The following is a 22,412-nucleotide window of genomic DNA, read 5'->3' as shown; positions in this document are numbered from 1 at the left end:
CCCCTTGATAAGTCTAACCCAAACAAAACCCAACTCATTCTATTCAGACATCCTAATCTCGTCACCAAAATATCCCTTTCAACGCGCGACATAAATGTTACACTACTAACACTCGACAAACACTGAAAACAGAAATAAAATTGTTATAGTTTATAGTTGTTGTTTATGAAAAGAAAGAAAAAAATACAACGCTGTCGATTTGTTTAGTCTATTGAATCGCGGCGCTAGGCGGCTGCTGTAGTAGTGACTAATGTTTCATTAGATTAAATTTTAGTTTTAAGTTAGTTCTTGTCAACTATCGGTTTGTTAACTTGTACCTTTTTACCAGTCTTTCTCGTTTAAATAAAAGGCAATTTATTCCGTTATCTTTTCCTTTTAGATCACTATAACGACACATTCCACAAAGTTACAACAGGTTATAGGCCCAGTGTCTCGCGGGTGTCATAAGTGGATGTAAAGTTATTTGTCGGTGATTGACTCTGTTGACCGTTAATTCGAGAAGTAAGTGTAATTTCGTGTGTGCATTTGACTGTCTGTTTAACGCAATGGAGGTCGATAAACCAAGGGTAGAACAGCTTCGTGACTCCGAAAATTGGGCGCAATGGCGATTCGTGGTGCGAACATGCGAAATGAATTCAACAAATACAGGAATCTGCTTAACAAAGTTATAAAACAAGCAAAAGAAAAACGTATTAAAAAGATATTACAACAAAACAACCCAAAAACAACATGGAAAGCTATAGAGAAGATACTAAACCGGAAGAAAGGTAAACAAAAGAACCCAGAAATAAGCTTCATCAAGGAGAACGGGGGAATTACAACGTGCCGAAGACAGTGCTAAAGAACTGAACAAGTTTTTTGCTAACGTGGAATCGAACCTTGCTAAGAACCTAAAGAGACGAGAAGAGGTATACCATACACCCAAAAATACAATAGGAAAATCAATCTTCCTTAAACCAATTGATATCAAAGAGATAAATATTTATGACAAAAATATAAATAACCTTTACACAAATAAAGCAACAGGACCTAATGTAGCCCATGACAACAAGTATTATGTTATTTTAAACAAAAAAGAAATTATAACGATTACGGAATACTTACAAGTGGTTCACAAACAACCCTGGCCACCCAGCGTTTAGTAAAGGTTTGTAACATAACGTACTAGTGTATGAAAACAAATGTATGTGTTATGGTTGTATCAGTTGTAATAAAATGCATACCTACTTTGACCAATCACATGTGTTAAATTGCTCATTCCGGCATTAGTTTTGCCTGACAGGGCTCAGTAACGCCAGATGCAATAATACAAGGATTTGTCCAAAAGGACTCTGCTGGTTATTTTGTTTTATTTAAATGTAAAAAGCTAAACAACACGAACGCTATTACTGCCACCCTCCCGTTGAGCTACGATGTAAATGGTGCGATAGGGAATTTAAGACCAAGACCGGCCTTACTCAACACTTTCGCCACACCCATCGCACCGAGTACGAAGCCGAGGTTGAAAAGTCCGACAGCAGAAAGGAGCGCCGATTCTCAACCCTCGAAATATACCACATCGCTCTTGAAGAACTATGCTTTTCGGGTCCAGTTTCACAACTGCACACACTGCAAACCAAAGATGATTCACACACATTTGAATTTCATGCATCACACGGATTTAATGTGTGTGAATTGAAATAAATGTGTGAAAATTAGTAAAATTCTAATAATGGTGTTTGAATTTCATTTGTTTTGATGAAAAATTTGAATCAAACACTTATTAAGCAAATGAAAAATTGAAGCGTTAACTGACAACACACTTCTTATGTGTGAAACAATCCATATAGTAATAGCTTATGAATATTTAAACAAGAAAAGGGGAAGTTGGTGTGGAATTAATTGACAATATAAGAGAAATACATTGAATTTCATCGCTTTATTTAATGTTTAACATTTAATACATCTCAATTATTTAAAAAATAAGAACTCATGTTTCAACCCTTTCATGATTTAGAAGCGCAATAAATTCTTCATTATGTATTTTTACATGCAATAGTGGATGTGGAAAAATCAATTCTTCATGTTTTATTATGCCTTGAATATTTTCAGGAAAATGCTCAACATGATATGCATTTAATTTCGGATAAAAACATGTTGTCCATAAATAAAAAAAAGTAAAGAATGTTTCTTCTTTGATCACAAAAATTTCATTGATTTCACCAAGCTGAGGAAGAGAATCATCTTGATATTCTAATAGTATAATTGAATTATTTTTATAGGTAGAACCATATATTTTTACCGAAGTTGTTTGTAGTAACATACATATTTCTCTATCTGCTTCAGCTATAAATCGATGGAATAGATGACAATTTGGCAAATCTTTCAACTATTTTGTAATACCACGACTAATTGTATGTCACAGATACAAAACTTTCTTTGAGTTTGTAATTGGATCTGGTGCAAATACAGCACATAGATTGCTCTGATGACGATAGGTTAAAGTATAGGCCATATTTTTGAAATTACGAACTATTGGCACTAAACCTTTGAAGTAAGCATGGGCACTTTCAAAACGAAAGCACCATTGTTGTCGTGCTGGCCTATTTCACCGAATGCATTGAGGAACATGATATAAGAAATGGAATTTTGGTATCACAGTATTTGGATATAATTGTTGAAATGTTCTGACATACAACTCTATCATGCCATCCAATAATGTAACTGTTTCTTCGCGAATTTCATATGATAAACAAATTTTCAATAAAGAAATATGTGAAAATAAATAATAAAAGTGGTTTAAATATCAAAGGAAAAATAATGTTGGATTCAACGTTTCCGGGCTACGCATGGTATCGTCGGCGGGAAAATGGGTGGTGAAACTGCCAGTGTGGATAGTGGTGCAGTAAAAGAATGGACGTCGCAAAAGTGGCCTACGTTATACGGACAGAATGAAATTTTTAACGCTAACGAAACCGGACTTTTTTATAATATGACATTATACAGGACTTTAAAGTCCAAAGGAGAGAATTGTTCTGGCGGAAAATTATCTAAGACGAGACTGACGATCATGGTTGCAGCAAATATGACAGGATCCTGTAAACGGAAGCTTTTAGTTATAGGCAAATCTAAGAAACCAAGATGTTTTAAAAACAAACGCTCACTGCCGATAACGTACGAAAACAATATGAAATCATGGATGACATCGGAAATTTTTGAAAGATGGTTGCGAAACTGGGACGCTGAATTAAAAGCACATAATAAGAAAATTCTAATGTTATAAGAAAATTCTACTGTCAACGTCATCGGCTGTTACTAATATCGGTTTTTACGACCAAATACGAGTAGTCCTTCGATGTCGTTATAATAGATTTTGACTGTATTAGTACAAAATTTAAAAGAATTAACAACAATGTCAAAATAATATCACATCAAATCTCTCAATCACGCAAGAGCCGCGGTCATATTAACGGCATCGGCGTTGCATTTAAATGGCTCTTCGGTACACTGGATGCCGCTGATGCTGAATTTTATACAGACTCAATAAACTCCATACTGTCTAACCAAAAACAAACGGAAAGATTAATGCCACAACAAATTAGCATTGTCTCTTCAACAATTACAANATGTCGTTATAATAGATTATAGCAAAATAATATCACATCAAATCTCTCAATCACGCAAGAGCCGCGGTCATATTAACGGCATCGGCGTTGCATTTAAATGGTTCTTAGGTACACCGGATGCCGCTGATGCTGAATTTTATACAGTCTCAATAAACTCCATACTATCTAACCAAAAACAAACGGAAAGATTAATGCCACAACAAATTAGCATTGTCTCTTCAACAATTACAAGCTTCAATGATTCGCTCCAATTACATAATAAAAATACAAAAATATTAAACGAAAACATCTTTAATTTAAAACCTTTGTGGCTCAAACAACAATTATTGTTTCAAACAAAAAAAAATCAACACATCATCACACTAGTAAAATTAACGGATGAGCTACAAACGCTTTTAAATAATTCCTTGATGATATAAGTTCAATTACTAAGGGAATAATTAGTTATAGTATATTTAGTCCAGACGATCTACTTTTAGAACTTATTCAATTAATGAGAAAAACATGTTACCATTAAAATTAACAGCGGAAAATACCTATTTGTATCATAAGATAATAGATATAAAATCGTTCATAAAAAATAATTTACTAGTTATGGTCTTTGAAATACCTTTGGTAAATACATTAAACTATGACAACACGCTGTAAAATGTAATGAGGTGACCTCCATAAGACGAAGTATTGACTATGGGGTACCATAAGGCAGCATATTTGGACCACTGATGTTCATACTATACATAAACGACATCATGGATGTAACAAAGAAGTGCAGAATACATTTATGTTTGCTGATGATACACTTGTACACTACGCAAGTAGAAACAAATCAAACTTGCAAGAAACAATCAATTTCGAAATAAACAACATAAACGATTGGCTCTCCACCAATAGACTGAAATTAAATATAGAAAAAACTAAAGTGATGATAGTAGAACCAGATCGAAGTGAATTGGGCAATGAAATAGTAATACAAATAAACAACGACATTTTACGAATAGTAGATAGAACTAAATACTTAGGTATAATAGTAGACGCCAACCTAAAATCCAATGAACATGTGAAGTACATTTCTAAAAAATCGCCACAAAAGAGGTGTCTTAAAAAGGTGTAGCTATTATCTGTCACGATGGGCATTGCGTGCCGTATACAACTGTATAATCTTACTACATTTTTATTTCGCAGGGGTGATCCTCTATCTAAGCAGCAATACCAGCATGCAGAGTCTACAAAAATTACGAAATAGAGCTATGAGAATAATACTGAAATGCAGTAGCTATACAAATACAGAAACAATGCTCAACCAATTAAAATGGCTAAAAATAAAGGAGCATGCGAAATACTTAACATTAGCATTTATTCATAAAATCAAAATGAAACTAATGTCAAAGTATTTTGACTGTATGCCGATGCAGTTTGTAGAAAAGCACAACCATAATACACGTAACAAATCAAATTTTATATTACCACATGTCAGTAATAAAAAGACGCAGAATTCAATCTTTTTCAGGGGGATAAAAAAGTGTAATGAACTAGGAAATAGGCTTAAAGAATGTAGTTTAATGCAATTCAAAAAACAACTTAAAATTAATTACTTAAATAGAGAATAGATTAAATTCATTTATATAAGAAGCACAGCTCCTCTGAAACTACTAACCGATGAATATTGTCATATTATAAATGTATCTTAATAAGTTTTTCCAAATTTTGAATTTTCATACATCGGTTCAAAATTTAAATCACCCCAGAGGTGTTGCATCCCAACATTATTAACATTATTAAGATATACATCATTATCAGACACTAATTGGTACCCCCACCATAGAGTTGACCCAAATTTAGTATAAAAGGTATGCACATTTTACCTAAAATCCATTGTCTACCAGATCCCGCGGTAGCAAACACCACACTCGATAGCCGTCACAATCTGCGAATTGTTACCACCGCCGCCTTTGCGCCTTCCAAGACGAGAGCGATGTTCACCCGTCGACCGCCACCCGCCGAAACCGAGCCAACTACACCACCACCCGTATGTATAGTAACAAGGCGTCGATCGCGCGAACCAATGAGAGCACGCTGCCGCTGCTCGGTGGAGGGAGTAGGCTGAGCGAACCGGCCTCGCCGGTGGATATAAGCGGCCGGCCTGGTCACAGAAGGCACACATAGTCTACCAGCACTCGCGGTAGCAACACCACGCTCGACAGCCGTTACTTTCGTTTTCTAGCCAGTCCGTGCTTTTAGACGACACCAGCGACTCTACGAGACCACGCCCCTTAGCATCACACGAGCCCATACCATCCGAGCTTGCACGTACTAGTAAGTAGTGATTTCTACATTTTGCCCAGCCGTTCTTAGGTAAGTTTAACATTTTAATTAATTTTAACTAACCTAATAGTCTTGGGGACCGAGTACGCAACGTCCTCTTGTACTTCGTCGTTCCCTTAACCTATTACTAACACAAAACCGTCGTTTTTCCCGTACAACCGAAGCCACGCCCACCGAAAGCGTTTTTTCCCTTCAGACGCTTGCCATTTCGGAAATGGCGCTCCCCAAGAGTCCTGCACCCTTGGAGGGTCTCTCCCTAGTCGACGCCATTGCCCTTTTCGACGAACTTAAACAGAACATGGAAAAGTACATCCGTCAGCACGCTGACAACAAGGCCACGCCCATGTCAGAGGACAACAGGCCCAACACTGCCACATTTTCCTCGCCCTCCCAGGTTGCTGTACCATCAAATGCAGCTGCTGCTACCTCTGCCGACGGCTTTACTCAAGCCAGCAGCTGTCGAACAAAACGTCGAAGACGGACACCGTTTCTTTCTTCGTCTTCGTCGTCGTCCACGGACGCTGAGTCCGAGCCTGACACTGCCGGCCAAGGCACCACAGCTCCTCCCCCAATATCTATCCGCCAAAAGTCCATTTGGCCCAAAATTCTCCGTGGCATGGAAAGCCACGATATCTCAGCCCGACGGGCAGTCAACACCAGCGACTCCATCAGAGTTTATCCCAACTCTGTGGAGGACTTCCGCCGCCTTACCTCTCTCCTCGACGAATCAAACGTCGAGTTCTCAACTAACCAGCTCCGCCAGGACAGGGACCTTCACGTCGTCCTTCGCGGAGTCTGCGAGTCGATCTCCACGGACGATATACAGTCCGAACTTACCAACAAGGGCTTTGCTATCCGCGGCATACACCGCATGACCAACGGTGGCAAAGTATGGCCTCTAGTGTCCGTTCGGCTAGACAGGACGGACAAAAAGTCCAAGACAATCTTCGAGCTTGGCAAAATCTGCGGGCTCAATATCAAGGTTGAGCCCAAAAGAGTTTTTCCACACGGCCAGGCGAAGGACAGGAAAGACGCCACTCCTTCCTGCGCGAACTGCAAAGGCAGTCACCGCGCTACCTATCGCGGCTGCCCCAAGGTTCCGCGTAAAACCGACGCCCGAAAAAAGGCCACCACCATCCCAGCTGCTCCAAAGGTAACCCAAGCGACCGCCCGCTCACCTGTTACTCCCGTAAAGACATCTTCCCAAATGTCTTACGCAAGGGCCGTGAGAGCAGCCCCACCACCCCCCCACCCGTAAGCCCAACCCGACCCCAAGCACCGCTGCAACATCAGGTGCAACTCCGTCCCTTCAGGACAAAATTAATGCTATCGTTCAGACAATGGTAGCCAGTTTAGTCGCCGTCCTCCAACCACCCACCAATGTCTAACACATCGGACACAAATAACCTTCGATTAGTTACCTGGAATGCCCATGGCATTAGAGGTAAAGTGACTGAACTCGAGCACTTCCTCGAGGAAAAGTCGATCGGTGTGCATGTCTGTGGAATAAACACCGCCACCCTCACAGCGTACAGTAGTAAACGCCCTCCAACGAGAACTAAGAACTCGTCTCACCGAATTCCGCAGCGCATCCTCCAACGACTATATCGCTCAGGCAGAAACTCATCCCCGAAGCACCTGGAAAGTGCTCCGTTCCCTTCGTGACAGAGCTCCCCATCTTCCGCCACTAAAACAGAGCGGATCCACTTACTCTTCAGACGAAGAAAAAGCTGCAATCTTCGCAGACTCTTTGTGCCTCCAGTGCTCTCCACTACCTACTCCAGTGGACCTTGCCAACTTTCACGAGCGTACCAAAGTCATCTCCCGAAACTTCGTTCCCATAAATTCCGAATTCAGACACACTACACCCCGTGAGATATTCCTTACCATTCGTTCTCTGAAAAAGAGAAAAGACCCTGGCGCTGACGGAATTCCCAACGGAGTCCTCAAAGTCCTGCCACCAAAGCACATCACCGCACTGTGCAACTTCACATGCGGCTCCACCACTTCCCTTTGGTATGGAAAGAAGCCACTGTCATCTGTCTCCCCAAAAAAGGAAAGCCCCTCAGCTCTCCCTCAAGCTACAGGCCCATCAGCCTGCTCAGTTCGTTGAGCAAAGTAGTTGAATCCATCCTTCTCAATCGGCTCTCAGACCACGTGGAGCAAAACAACCTTCTCCCCAACACGGTTACCGCAGGCAGCACGGCACCGGACACCAACTTCTTCGTGTTACAGAACACAGTTCCGATAACCTCAACAAGCGGCGTCACACTTCAATGCTACTTCTTGACGTCCAACAAGCCTTCGACCGAGTCTGGCACGAAGGCCTTATGTCCAAACTCATCGCCCTTAACATCCCACACTTTCTAGTCGGGATAATCAGGTACTTTCTCACAGACAGAAGCCTTCGAGTCCGCGTTGGCTCTGCTCTCTCTGTCAGTAAACCCGTCACAGCCGGTGTCCCACAAGGCTCCAAACTTTCTCCTTTCTTTCTCCCTGTCACCTTCTACAATGAGCCGCTCACTTCTTGCTCCCTAGTGTCGCTTTTTAGCGCGAGTGTCCATCCAGTACATCAGAGATGGACCACCTACTTCGGTTTCCTCCCCAACACTTCCTTCAGCCCACACTCTTAACCCATTTCCCATCTCAACCCTATCCTTAATCCCCAGCTTTCCACTTTTCTCCCGGGGATGAAAAATCCACAGGGTTTAACTCCCCGCTCGAGGAAGTGTTTTAGTCGGTAAATCCGACACTACCTCCCTTCAGGGGGTGTCTTTTGAAGATTTCCACTCCTCGAGCATAATCTAAACAAAAAAAAAAAAAAGGCACAGTCTACTAGCAACCGCAGTAGCATACACCACGCTCCTTGAATCGTTCACTTGCCAGTCCGTGTATTGAATCGACTACACCAGCGACTCTTCGTTTCGTATACGCCCATCATCGTTCTCGAGTCGGTCCGTGTAATCACACGACTACACCAGCGACTCTTTTAGACCAGGCCCGTAGTCATCGTACGAACTCGAACCTCTCGAGCTCGCATTTGCTAGTTCTTCAAGTCAACAAGACATAGCCCAGCCGTTTCTTAGGTAAGTTTTATTTCATTCATTATAACTAACCAACAGTTCTTTTGGACGGAGTACGCAAAGTCCCTCTGAACTCTCCCCCCACCCCACGTATTCACTTTAACAACCAACTATCATTTCCTTACTTCTAAATAAATACACTACGTCCCATACGAGTAGGTTAGCTCCGTCAGCTAGCCATTGCGAAATGGCTACCCCTAAGAGCCCCGCACTCTTGGAAGGACTTTCCTTCGCGGAAATTATGTCCATGGCGAGCGAGCTGCAGTCTAAGCTCGCCAGTTCGCATCGAGCAGCCGAACCGATCGGTTGTGCGATGTCCGAGAGCCAGCACAGTGCCACGCCCATCGGGCCGAGTGAACACGAACGAGTTCGGTCGAATTCGTTCGTCAGTTGTGCAAGTGAAGCGAGTGTTATGGAGTGCAGCTCCGAGTCCGGAAAACGCAAGAAAACTACTCCATGGTGCGACGACGAGCCTGAGTGCCTTAGTGCCGCGGAAAACAAAAAAATGAGACGCAGAGACAGCGGAGAGACGTGTCGAACTTATGGTAAGTATCCTGAAGATACTATGTCCGCTAATGCGAGGCGTCTTTTTAAGATTATTCGGGAGTTGGTACCTTTGAAGGCGGAGACCATTAAAGTTGCTGACCGACGGACAATTCGGGATACGGCGGACCAGCTGATGGAGGAGCTCGTCCAAATGGCAGGAGTTGTGAAGGAACTTCGCCATACCATCGAAAGGAAAGACGCGGAAGTGAAAGAGGTCAAGGAAAACTCCGCCAAAACTGTAAGTACACCTTGTTTTTCTTACGCGGATAAGCTTAGATCAGGGAAAAACGTAGTTAACAACAATAGGGTCAGCGAAAATTCATTTCCGGTTAGAATAGAATCTAAAAAAGTAGGGAAAGATGCCGAATATGTTAGGAAGGTTGTTATGCGTTCGGTAGACCCGATAAAAAATAATATCGCGGTCAAAAATGTTAGGGCCACGAAATCTGGCGTGCTAGTGGTTGACTGTGCAAGGAAAGAAGACGCCGAAAAAATTAAAAAGTCGTTGCTTATCAAAGCAAAAGACGATGTCGCGGTCAGGGATATCAAAAAACGGTGGCCGAGAGTAAGGATAGACAGGGTAAACAAAGATTTAAACGCGGAGGATTTACATGAAACGATATTAGGGCATAATGATTTTATAGATAGTCTTTATGGTAACGACGTAAACAAGTTTAAAGCCGATTTTAGACAACTTGCTGTTTTTGAATCGCGTAACAGTAGGAATAGTTACAGCGCAATCTTCGAAATTAATCCCGTATTGAGACAGAAAATGTTAGATAGGCCAATTTATCTAAATTCGCAGCGCGTTTTTATTAGGGACCATTTTTCATTATTACAGTGTTTCCAATGTTACGACTTTCGGCACTTATCCAAGAATTGCAAGGTTAAAGAGCAAATCTGCGGAAAATGTGGCGGTAAACACAGTTTTAAGTTTTAAGGACTCTCCCCCAAAAGTCCAGGGCAGTGGCAGCAGCTCCGCCCCCCTCCCCAAAAACGCATTGCGTCCCCTAACACCCCTACAACTTCCTCTCTTGATCAGAGAATCCAGGCCATCGTCCAAACGATGGTAGCAAGTCTGGTCGCCGTCCTTCAAACACCCACCAATGTGTAACACAGCCCAGCCACATAACCTCCGAATAGTTACCTGGAATGCGCAAAGCATTAGAGGTAAATTGACCGAACTCGAGCACTTCCTCGAGGATAAGTCAATCGGTGTTGCTTGCATCACCGAAACTCACCTATCCGAAAAAATCAAACTTTTCTTCCCAAATTTCTCATCCTACAGAAGGGACCGTGATCACGGCAGTGCCGGCGGTGTCGCTACTCTTGTTAGGAATTCTTTAAAGCATAGGCCTATCTCTTTGGCCACAAACTCGTTAGAGACAGTCGGCATCGAAATTTCGTTAACCACCGGCCCTCTTAGGATTATCTCTTTCTACTCCCCTCCTTCAGACAGGGACCTTTCTGAGCTCCTTCTTCTACTCCCCCCAGGCGTTCCAACCATCGTCGCAGGCGATTTCAACGCCAAACACGTTTCTTGGGGTTGTCGACAAACCAACAACAAAGGCACCTTCCTTCTTACCAAAATTCTTGACTTCAACTTCACAGTTGAAGCACCCTCTGACCCCACATTTCTCCCTGCCCCCCACCATCTACTCCCTGACAATCTCGACATTTTTGTCACAAAAAATGTTACACTTTTCGCCGATCCTATCGTCTTAGACGCATTAAGCTCGGACCACCTCCCAGCCCTTATTGAAGTCGGCCGCCCAATCCTCAACCCCCAAAACCCTACCACGTCACTAGATTGGCTTCACCTTCGTTACACCCTTGAAACATCGTCATTCAAGTGCACTCCAATTCCCACAATAGCGGAACTTGACGAAGCTGTGAATCTCCTTTCAAACGAGATTACCAGCGCAATCAAGATCTCCACTTCGCTCCGCCCCACGCCCACCAAAGACAGAACCCTCCCAGCAGATATACTTCTCTTCTTAAAAAGAAAAACAAAACCCGCCACCAGTGGCAAAAACATCACAATCCCGCACATCGTGCCTAACTAAACGCCAGTCAGCGAGAACTCAAAACTCGCCTAACGGAATTCGGCAGCGCCTCGTTTGACGAATACACCGCTCAAGCAGAACTGCACCCCACAAGTGCTTGGAAAGTGATCCGCTCTCTCCGAAACAGAGCTCCCCATCGCCCACCATTAAAACAAAATGGTTCCCTATACACTTCAGATGAGGAAAAAGCTGCAATCTTCGCAGACTCTCTCTGACTCCAGTGCTCTCCACTACCCAGCCCTGTGGACTTAGCCAACTTTCACGAGAAAATTAAAGCCAGCTCTCAAAACTTCGTCCCTACTGTTTGCGAGTTCAAGCACACGTCCCCACGTGAAATCTTCCTCACCATCCGATCTCTGAACAAGAGAAAAGGCCCTGGCGCTGACGGAATTCCCAACGGAGTCCTCAAAGTCCTGCCACCAAAGCACATAACCGCACTGTGCAACATCACGAACGCCATCATGCGGCTCCACCATTTCCCTTTGGTCTGGAAAGAGGCCACTGTCATCTGTCTCCCCAAGAAAGGGAAGCCGCTCAGCTCTCCCTCAAGCTATAGACCCATCAGCCTGCTCAGTTCGCTGAGCAAAGTAGTCGAATCCATTCTTCTCGACCGGCTCTTAGACCACGTGGAGCAAAACAACCTTCTCCCCGACTGTACGATCATATAATAATATAATAGCTTATTTTAGGAATTTTGAACAAATAATTATATTTGAAATACCATTGTTGTTGTCACGTACATATATTTATGTTTATGAGTGGAATAACCCCTCATTTAATAGAAGAGTGTCTTGATACAATAAACCGTCCCTTCGCAGAAGACTGCAATTAGGTAGGTACCCTAGCAATAGTCACAGGTCATCCTGTGTTCATATCAAGAAATTACGCTTATCTACAATTTTGAATGTAAGGGAGGTACCACCCTTCCACTTGTTTTCTGTACCGCCCACAACTCAAAATTTAGTGAGAACAATTTTTAAATAGAATCAAGACAGTAACCAAGTAGCCATTGAACCATTTAGATGATCACCATTTCCATTGCAATTGTTGTACTTATACTAATTTGTTAATAAATTAAGTTCAAATGTTGGATTAATTTTTGTGAACAACCCAACATTAAACATTGGTCCTTCGAGCCGGATTGTAAAATGACAAGAACTTCTAGCAGTTACAGGGCGAATTTCATTCGTTTCTTTTGTGGTTTATTTTAGACTAACAATAAGTTGTGAGTTATTTGAACTTGAGTGACTTTTTCGCGTTGCAACTAAATTGGTGATTTAGTTACTGAACTGTGTTGTGCACCGAATTAATTGAACTCTGATAATTCTGAACAAAGGGTTGGGATTGCAGCCTTAGAGATCGCCAAGGAACTTCAGCGACTAGAAGAACCGAAAGCGGACAGGAAACAACTCTTCACGCACGCCTTATAGAAGGGATCGTAAGTTTTTGAACAAGTTCTTGGTTTGCATTACGTACGTTAATTATGGCTGAGATTAAAAAATTAGCCACGGAACGTGGACAAATTAAGGCATCGTTGACTCGTTTTAAAACTTTCTTTGAATCGTTCAATAAAGAACGAGGACTTAGCACACTTCAAACACGTCTAGCTGTCGTTGAACCTTTGTACGATAAATTTGATAAGGTTCAATCAACGATTGAAGAGCTAATTGAAGATGAAGAGCAAATGTTACTTCAAGAGTCAGAACGGATAAATTTTGAAAATTTGTATTTTGATTTGGTAACTGCTGCAAGAGATATCATCGAAGAAGAAAGGGAGAAAAAACGTCGCGATCAAGGAGCTAGAGACTCGTTGTCAAGCGCACCCACATCGGCAACTTCGGAGACCAGGAACCCAATTAAACTACCGACCATTTCACTTCCGACATTTGATGGTTCATACGACAAATGGCTCAAATTTCGAGATACATTTGAGTCCCTTATCCATAATTGTGAATCGCTGTCAAATATCGAAAGGTTTCACTATCTAAATTCTGCACTAGTTGGTGATGCTGTACAGGTTATTCAATCATTAGGTGTTTCTGAATCTAATTATCCAATAGCATGGCAACGTTTGAAGGAGAGATTTCAAGATTCTAACGCACTTCTACACTATCATACAAAGGGACTTTTTGAATTACCATTTGTAACAAGAGAATCGCATGTTTCGTTACGACAGTTATTAGATAACATGGTTAATCATTTACAAGCATTACAGGTATTAGGGGAACAGACTGATTCATGGAGTACATTAATCATATATTTGGTAACCACAAAGTTGGATTCTTTAACGAAACGAGAATGGGAGAGACATCGCATTACATTGAATAGGAAGGCCACGATAAACGATCTAACAAATTTACTAGAAAACCAATGCAAGTACCTGGAATTAACATCGAGGGAAAAACAAACTGTAGTCACAAAGTCACAAAACAGAGTTGAAAAAAGAACAGGGTTTCATCGACAATCAGAACAAGTGTCTTCATATGTGACTTACAATGTTAACTGTCCACTTTGCAAGAAATCACATAATTTGTATAGTTGTAAAGATTTTCAGAAACTGTCACCAGCGTCTAGGATCCAAGAAGCACAAAAGTTGAACCTGTGTTACAACTGCTTAGGTACAGGTCACAGGAACAAATCTTGTACTTACGGTCACTGCAGGAAATGTTCACGGAAACATCACACTCTTCTTCATTTGGAGTCAAATAATAGCCGCACAAAAAATGAACGTCCACCTATAGAAGAAGTAGAACCTACCCAAGTACAGTCGTCAGTTATACCATCTGTAACAATGGTTTCACAATCTGCAACCGCCAACAATTCTCACGTACTGTTATCAACAGCAATTGTGTACATTCAGGATTTTAAGGGAAAATGACATGAATGCAGAGTATTGCTAGATTCTGGTTCACAGTCTAACTTTATTAGACAGGATCTCTGGCGACAATTGAAATTACCATCTACAAAGGTCACCACAGTCGTTTCTGGAATTGAACATGTAAGTCGAAATGCTGATTATAAAACTGATGTAAAAATACATTCTAGAGCAAATGGATTCACAGCAACATTATCATGCCTTATAATACCGAAAATAACTAGCTATATTTACTTCAGAGATTGTGGCAGTTAAACATGCATTGGGATGAATCACTTCCTCAGGAGTTACATCACAATTGGATTCAATTCTATAGTCAGTTATCTACCCTTAATAAACTATCCATGCCAAGACACGCATTATGCAAGGATCCGATGAAGATTCAGATTCACGGATTCTGTGACGCCTCAGAAAAGGCCTATGGAGCTTGCTTGTACTTGAGATCTACAAATAATAAGGGTGATCACATAGTAAATCTTTTATGTGCCAAATCTAGGGTGGCGCCATTGAAGTCTATTTCACTTCCAAAACTTGAATTATGTGGAGCCTTATTATTAGCACGCCTGTATCAGCAGACAACAACAGCATTGGACTTGCAGGATTATGAGTCATACTTTTGGTCGGACTCGATGGTAACATTGGCATGGATTAAGGCATCGCCTAGCAACTGGAAGGTATTTGTGGCAAACCGGACTGCAGAGATTCAAGATCTAACAAACACTAATTGGAATCATGTGGAATCGAAATTCAACCCAGCAGACATTATTTCTAGGGGGGTTAATCCTGCGGAACTACAAAAAACAGCGTTGTGGTGGAATGGACCACCATGGCTTTCGAAACATTCAGAAAATTGGCCACCATCACGCAAAATTCAACTAGAGACCATACCAGACATCCGACAGATTACACACACTTTGATCGCAAGTGTTGAAAATGATATCAACCTGATTGAAAGATTCTCGTCCTTAACAAAGTTAGTAAGGGTAACAGTATTTTGTTTTAGATTTGTAAAAAATTGTAGGATACCTAAGAAGTTACGAACCATTGGTGTGTTGACACTGACAGAACTTGACGAAGCAACGATTATGTTACTTAAGTTGGCACAGACGTCAGATTTTAAAAAGGACATTGATCAACTTGTTCGAGAAAGGGCTGTTACAAAGGCGAGCGGCATTCGCGGATTGAATCCATTTTTAGACAAACAAGGATTGCTTAGGGTGGGCGGAAGACTTAATAATGCAACAATTCCATTTGATCAGAAGCACCCTATAATACTTGGTTCTAAAAATCAGCTGACTAAATTACTAATAAAAAACGAACATGAACGGTTACTACACGCAGGCTGTCAAACCGTATTAGCTTCTCTTCGTACTAAGTATTGACCGCTTTCAGCAAAAAGGACAATAAAGGGGGTCCTAAGAACTTGCGTTAGGTGTTTTCGAGCAAGTCCAACTGGAACCGCCTACATAATGGGCAACCTACCCGCTTCCAGAGTAAACCCAGCATCAGTTTTTTATTCAACTGGAGTGGATTATGCAGGATCATTTTATTTGAAAGAGAAACCAAGGAGTCAGGTATCAACAAAGGCATACATTTGTATTTTTGTTTGTTTTGCAGTTAAAGCAGTTCACATTGAATTGGCAGCAAATCTAACGACAGATGCATTTTTGAATTGTTTAAGGCGATTTATAGCTAGACGAGGAATGTGTCATCACTTGTACTCCGATAATGGCATAAATTTTGTAGGTGCAAGTAATCAGTTAAATGAACTCGCATCTCTGTTCGCGAACAAAGCACACAACGATCAAATAGCAAGCTTCCTAGCCCAGCAAAGGATCAATTGGCATTTAATACCTCCTGGCGCACCACATTTTGGTGGTTTATGGGAAAGTGCCGTCAAATCAGTGAAGGGTCATCTGAAACGAGTTGTAGGAGAAACAAAATTAACGTACGAAGAATTTTATACGATTCTGACGCAGACTGAGGCTTGTTTAAATTCTCGTCCCTTGTCCCCTCTATCTGATGATCTTAACGATCTCACACCTTTGACACCCGGTCATTTTATTATAGGACGTGCACTAACTACTTTTCCAGAACCCAATTTGCAGCACATCAAGGAAAATAGGCTGAGTCGGTACCAACATCTTGTCCAAATGGTGCAGCACTTTTGGCAAAGTTGGAAAAAAAAATATCTACACCAACTACAACAGCGAACCAAATGGAATGCCAGACAAGATGATGGCTTAAAACCAGGAACTATGGTAATCATACGTGATGACAACTTACCACCGTTACAATGGCGAATAGGACGAATTGTGGAACTACATCCTGGAAAGGATAATGTCACGCGTGTGGTATCAATCAGGGTTTCTGACGGAATCGTAAAAAGGCCCGTTGTCAAGATTTGCATCTTGCCTATCGAGAGCAGCCAGGACCAAATCCGGAGGGATCAAACAAATAATGAGACCGGCCACACGGAACTATAACAACCATCTTCCTTCCGAGAGAAGGAAACATTATTAGTTTCAGATGATTAATTAAGTAATGTACAGGTATATATATAGTTAATTATAATAAAATAGAACATATATTGTAGTTAAATTAGGTTAGTTCAGTATTAATTAAGTTTTGCAGTTAGGTAGAGAAAAAATACATTTTTTCGGTGTGCGGAATGTACGATCATATAATAATATAATAGCTTATTTTAGGAATTTTGAACAAATAATTATATTTGAAATACCATTGTTGTTGTCACGTACATATATTTATGTTTATGAGTGGAATAACCCCTCATTTAATAGAAGAGTGTCTTGATACAATAAACCGTCCCTTCGCAGAAGACTGCAATTAGGTAGGTACCCTAGCAATAGTCACAGGTCATCCTGTGTTCATATCAAGAAATTACGCTTATCTACAATTTTGAATGTAAGGGAGGTACCACCCTTCCACTTGTTTACTGTACCGCCCACAACTCAAAATTTAGTGAGAACAATTTTGAAATAGAATCAAGACAGTAACCAAGTAACCATTGAACCATTTAGATGATCACCATTTCCATTGCAATTGTTGTACTTATACTAATTTGTTAATAAATTAAGTTCAAATGTTGGATGAATTTTTGTGAACAACCCAACATTAAACACCGACTTTCAACACGGTTTCCGCAGGCTACACGGCACCGGTCATCAACTTCTTCGCGTAAGCGAACATATCTCCGACAATCTTAACAAGCGGCGTCACACTTCCATGCTTCTTCTTGACGTCCAGCAAGCCTTCGACCGAGTCTGGCACGAAGGCCTTATCTCTAAACTCATCGCCCTTAACATCCCACACTTTCTAGTCGGGATAATCAGGTCCTTTCTCACAAACAGAAGCCTTCGAGTCTGCGTTGGCTCTGCTCTTTCTGCCAGTAAACCCGTCACAGCCGGTGTCCCACAAGGCTCCAAACTTTCCCCTATTCTGTTTAACCTGTTCTGTGCGGACATGCCCTCCCACCCTTCCATTATGACTGCTCTGTACGCCGACGACATTGCCATCATAAACTCTTCCAGCGCCATTCTCCATTGCGCAGCGAGAATCAATAGGTTTCTGCCCCGGCTCCTAGACTGGTATCGGAAATGGAGACTCTCTATTAACGAGACCAAATCGGAAGCAATCTTCTTCTCTCGTAGGCTCCGAAAACCTCCCTCCATCATCGTCAACCGCCCTATCAAATGGAGCCGCTCCGTCAAGTACTTAGGCGTCGTCTTCGACAGATCCTTAAACTGGCGGCACCACATTACGGCGACCCGTAATAAGGTTATGGGTGCATTCATCGCACTCAAACCTTTCTTTCGAAATAGGACCATCTCCCAACAGACCAAAATCCGTGCGTTTAACGCAATTATTAGGAGCATCTGCTCCTATGCCATTCCCGTTTGGGGCTGTGTCCTTCCCCACCGCCTGAAACCTTTGCAAGGCACTTACATGCGGATTCTTCGCTCCGCATTAGACTACCCTGGCTCGTCAGAAACACACAAATTCTGACCGAAACCGGTTTACCTTCTCTCCCTGAGGCTGCAATCACATTCGCGGCAAATCTCCGGGCTACAGTGTCAGGCCACACCAACCCCACCATCTCGGCACTCTCCAACTTCGCACCGAAACCCAACGACCGTTCCCGAAGGCCCTGTCACCTTCTACAATAAGCCGCATCTTTTCGCTCACTTCTTGCTCCCTAGTATAACTTTTTAGCGCGAGTGTCCATCCAGTACTTCAAAGATGGACCACCTACTTCGGTTTCCGCGCCAACACTCCCTTTTGCCCACACTCTTAACCCATTTCCCTTCTCAACCCTATCCCCAGCTTTTCCACTGTCTTCCCGGGGATGAATAGTCCACAGGCTTTATCTCCCCGCTCGAGGAGGGGTTTTAGTCGGTAAGAATCCGAAACTACCTCCCTTCAGGGGGTGTCTTTTGAAGATTTCCCCTCCTCTAGCATAATCTAAACAAAAAAAAAATCACAGAAGGAACACAGTCGTCAGTCGTCGTCGTCAGGTCAGGACGTCAACAGAGTGAATTCGAATAACCTTATGTGCCGATTGTGATTATCCAAGTGAAGTGCCAGTTCTAATAAAACTGTACAAGTAATAATACTAGTGTTAGTGACAATATCGACAGTTCTAGCACTAGTAAGGTAGTGGGGCCGTTGGGCAGGCACGATCACCATGGACAATTTAAGTGTGAGTGAATTAATAAAAATGAAAGACGAGGAATATAATTTCCTTAAAAATCAAATATATCTGCGCCAAGATAAAATCAAAGAATTGAATGTGTCAATCCAATCATTGACTGCACAATTAACAGCAAAAAAAAATACTAAATGAGGACTGGTTCTCGGATAGTTCGGCCACCACCATTTCTGAAAGTAATTCAACTAGATTCTCTAGGAAACGGAAAAAAGCAAACAATACTCTCAAACAACCAAGAAATGAGAACAAATTTAATCTACCTACAAAGAACAGATATGAATTACTGAATGATGATGAACAGACAACCAGTAGTCAGCAAGCAACGATTAATAAAAGAAAAGACCATAAGACAGCAAATAGAAATGGTACGGATGTTCAAAACTCCATAGAAGAATCTCAGACCCACTGCATAAACCAAGGTCACGAAGACATGGATGAAAAGAATTTAACTGATACAGATAATACGCCGCAAAAAACCCAAAAAGTACCACCTGTGGTGATCAGAAGAAAGGAAAACTTTGACGAAGTTAAAAACATAATGTCCAAAAACAAAATAATGATGGATAAACCAAAACTAACACAGGACGGAATCCGCATCCACGTCCCTACAGAAGCAGATTACAGATCCTTAACGAAACAACTAGAGAAAGTGAAAATAGAATACCACACTTATCATCTAAAATCAGAGAAAATCATTCACGTGGTTGTGAAGGGAGTTCCAGAGAACTTTACAACGGAAACAATACGTAAAGACTTAGTAGACAATGACTTCCATCCACTGTCAGTTGCAAGAATGACAAAAACAAAAGATAAAAAACGCGTCCCACTCCCAGTGATGGTGCTAACGATCCCGAAAGACGAAGCAGAAATATATCATATTGAAGAAATAGCTGACATACAAGTGGAAGCAGAAGCACAGAGACGGCCAACGAGAGCTACCCAGGCTTTAGGTGCCAGAAGTTTGGTCATGTGGCTGCCAGATGTACTGCCATGCCTCGCTGCGTTAAATGCGCAGCAGCGCATCTAACCAAAGATTGCAAAACCACCAAAACATCGCCGACCAAGTGCGCAAACTATGGAGGACAACACCCGGCCCCCTACAGGCAATGCCCATACTAGCCTAAAAAATTGGACCAGACAAAAAGCTAGATAAGGCAAGGAACAACCTTTACACAAGCAGCGCGTAAACTAAGTGAATCACAACCAACAACGGAAACGGCAACCACCCTATCTGGAATGGCTGCCCTATTCTATCTGTTCTGTATGCTGAATAACAGATAGAATAGGGCAGCTGAGAGGAGGAATTGCCATATTCGTTAAAAAGCAAATAAAGCACTCCCAACATAAAAACGCAGATAGCACAATAGAAAATGTGGCTGTCAAAATACACGGAAGTAGAAATTGCATTATATACTTCACGTACAACCTACCAAAAAACAAAATTGCTGAGAGGGATGTAAAGGTGTGCTTTGATGGAAGAGAGCCTACAATAGTACTCTGAGATCTGAACGCGAAACATCGGCAATGGGGCTGTAATACCACAACACCACAGGGCGGGACTCTCCTCAGAACAGTAGAGTCTGAAGATATAATGTTATCCGTCCCAGCAGTGCCTACGCACTATGGATCCCAAGGGAGGCCGGATATACTGGACATCATACTATCGAAGGGACTAACAGAAGTCCCAGAAACTACAGTAACCGAAAACCTCATCTCGGACCACTACCTAATCATGACAGAAATCAAATGCAAACATGACAAAAAAGAAGACACAAAGAAAACAGATTGGGAGAATTACAGAAAAATTAACAGAAATTACATAAGTGGAATAAAAGCATTACAACCGGAAGATGATATAGACGAAGCGATTTCGGAAGTCACTAAAAATATCAGAGAAGCGGTAGAAGCAATACGCGCGTAGTTAAAATAAGCAATAAACGCAAGACACTGTTACCTCAAAGGATTCTACAACTAATCAAACAGAGGAGGAGGCTACGGAAAGCGCTACACAGGAATCAAGACCCGAATGTCAAGATACAAATAACAAGACTTGGTAACACAATAAAACAAGAACTTCAAAAATTCAGAGGAGAGAGGTGGGACCGGGAAATACGAACAGCGGAAGAAAAAGGCATAAACGACATATGGAAAATAGCAAAAAATATAAAGAAACGAAGACAGGAAGCTCCTCAAATGACCTCACCGCATGGAATAATGTACACAGACCAAGAGAAAGCAGAGGTATACGCAGAGGCGATGGCCAGGCAGTGTGACCTTAACCCAGAACCAGATAACAAAGAATATAAGCAATTCAAAAAGCAAGTTAACCTAAAATACGACGACTTTAAAAAATTCGAACCGGGAGCAATAACACCAGCAACATACGACGAAATTAAACATATAATAAAATAGATAAAAAGACGCAAAGCCCCAGGCAATGACGGTATTAATAACATGGCTCTAAAACTACTCTGCTAAAAAGGAGTGGTGAAAATACTGAGCATAATTAATGCATGTCTGAGGAAAAACTACTTCCCTAAAAACTGGAAGAAAGCGATAGTGTTGGCGATACGTAAACCGGGTAAAGACCACACAAGACACGAAAACTATAGACCGATATTATGCCAAATGGGGAAAATATTAGAAAGGGTTATGCTCCAAAGGTTGCAAGGCTTCCTGGAAGTAATGAAATAATACAAAATGAACAGTTTCCGAAGGGGTCATACAACAATACAACAGGTACAGCGGATAGTGGAGAGAGTGAAAGAATCTCAGGCCTCTAAAGACAGTGTGGTAGCACTATTTATGGATGTGTCCAAAGCATTTGATAGAGTTTGGCACATGGGGCTCTTGTACAAGATGGGACAAGCGGGGATACCGGTGTCATACATCAAATTCTATCAGTCCTTCTTAGAAAACAGAACTTTGGTGACCAAGTTTGGTAACAAATACTCCAGCCAGAAAGAACTGAGAGCAGGGATAGTACAGGGATCAGTATCGGGCCCGGTACTATACACATTCTATTTACATGACATGCTGACAACGGAGGGAGCAGACATAGCCCTCTTCGCTGATGACACATGTGTATATGCAAGAAGTCGAAAAATGGAACTAGCAATGAAGAGGGTCCAAATGGAAACTGATAAAATACAAGAGTTCTACAAAAAATGGAGAATACAAGTCAAT

The 22,412-nt window shown here is 41.7% G+C and overlaps 1 protein-coding gene across 1 annotated transcript; it reads left to right on the top strand.

Annotated features, from left to right (window-relative positions):
* Positions 1 to 9,197: 9,197 nt before the first annotated feature.
* Positions 9,198 to 9,917, top strand: LOC108734958. Its single transcript, XM_018466737.2, has 2 exons — positions 9,198 to 9,555; positions 9,606 to 9,917. The coding sequence occupies exons 1-2, from the start codon at positions 9,198 to 9,200 to the stop codon at positions 9,644 to 9,646; spliced, it is 399 nt and encodes a 132-aa protein (XP_018322239.2). The 3' UTR covers positions 9,647 to 9,917.
* Positions 9,918 to 22,412: the final 12,495 nt, after the last annotated feature.

The sequence above is a fragment of the Agrilus planipennis genome, unplaced genomic scaffold (assembly GCF_000699045.2).
Source record: "Agrilus planipennis isolate EAB-ADULT unplaced genomic scaffold, Apla_2.0 scaffold92, whole genome shotgun sequence".
Classification (NCBI taxonomy): domain Eukaryota; kingdom Metazoa; phylum Arthropoda; class Insecta; order Coleoptera; family Buprestidae; genus Agrilus; species Agrilus planipennis.
Note: the sequence above shows the minus strand (reverse complement) of the source record. Positions and strands in the feature narration are given on the sequence as shown.

Excerpts from the sequence above, each read along its gene's own strand:
- LOC108734958 (XM_018466737.2), top strand. The coding sequence starts at position 9,198 with ATGGCTACCCCTAAGAGCCCCGCACTCTTGGAAGGACTTTCCTTCGCG. Across the intron at positions 9,556-9,605 it reads AGAGACGTGTCGAACTTATG|ATTATTCGGGAGTTGGTACC; the intron begins GTAAGTATCCTG and ends CGTCTTTTTAAG.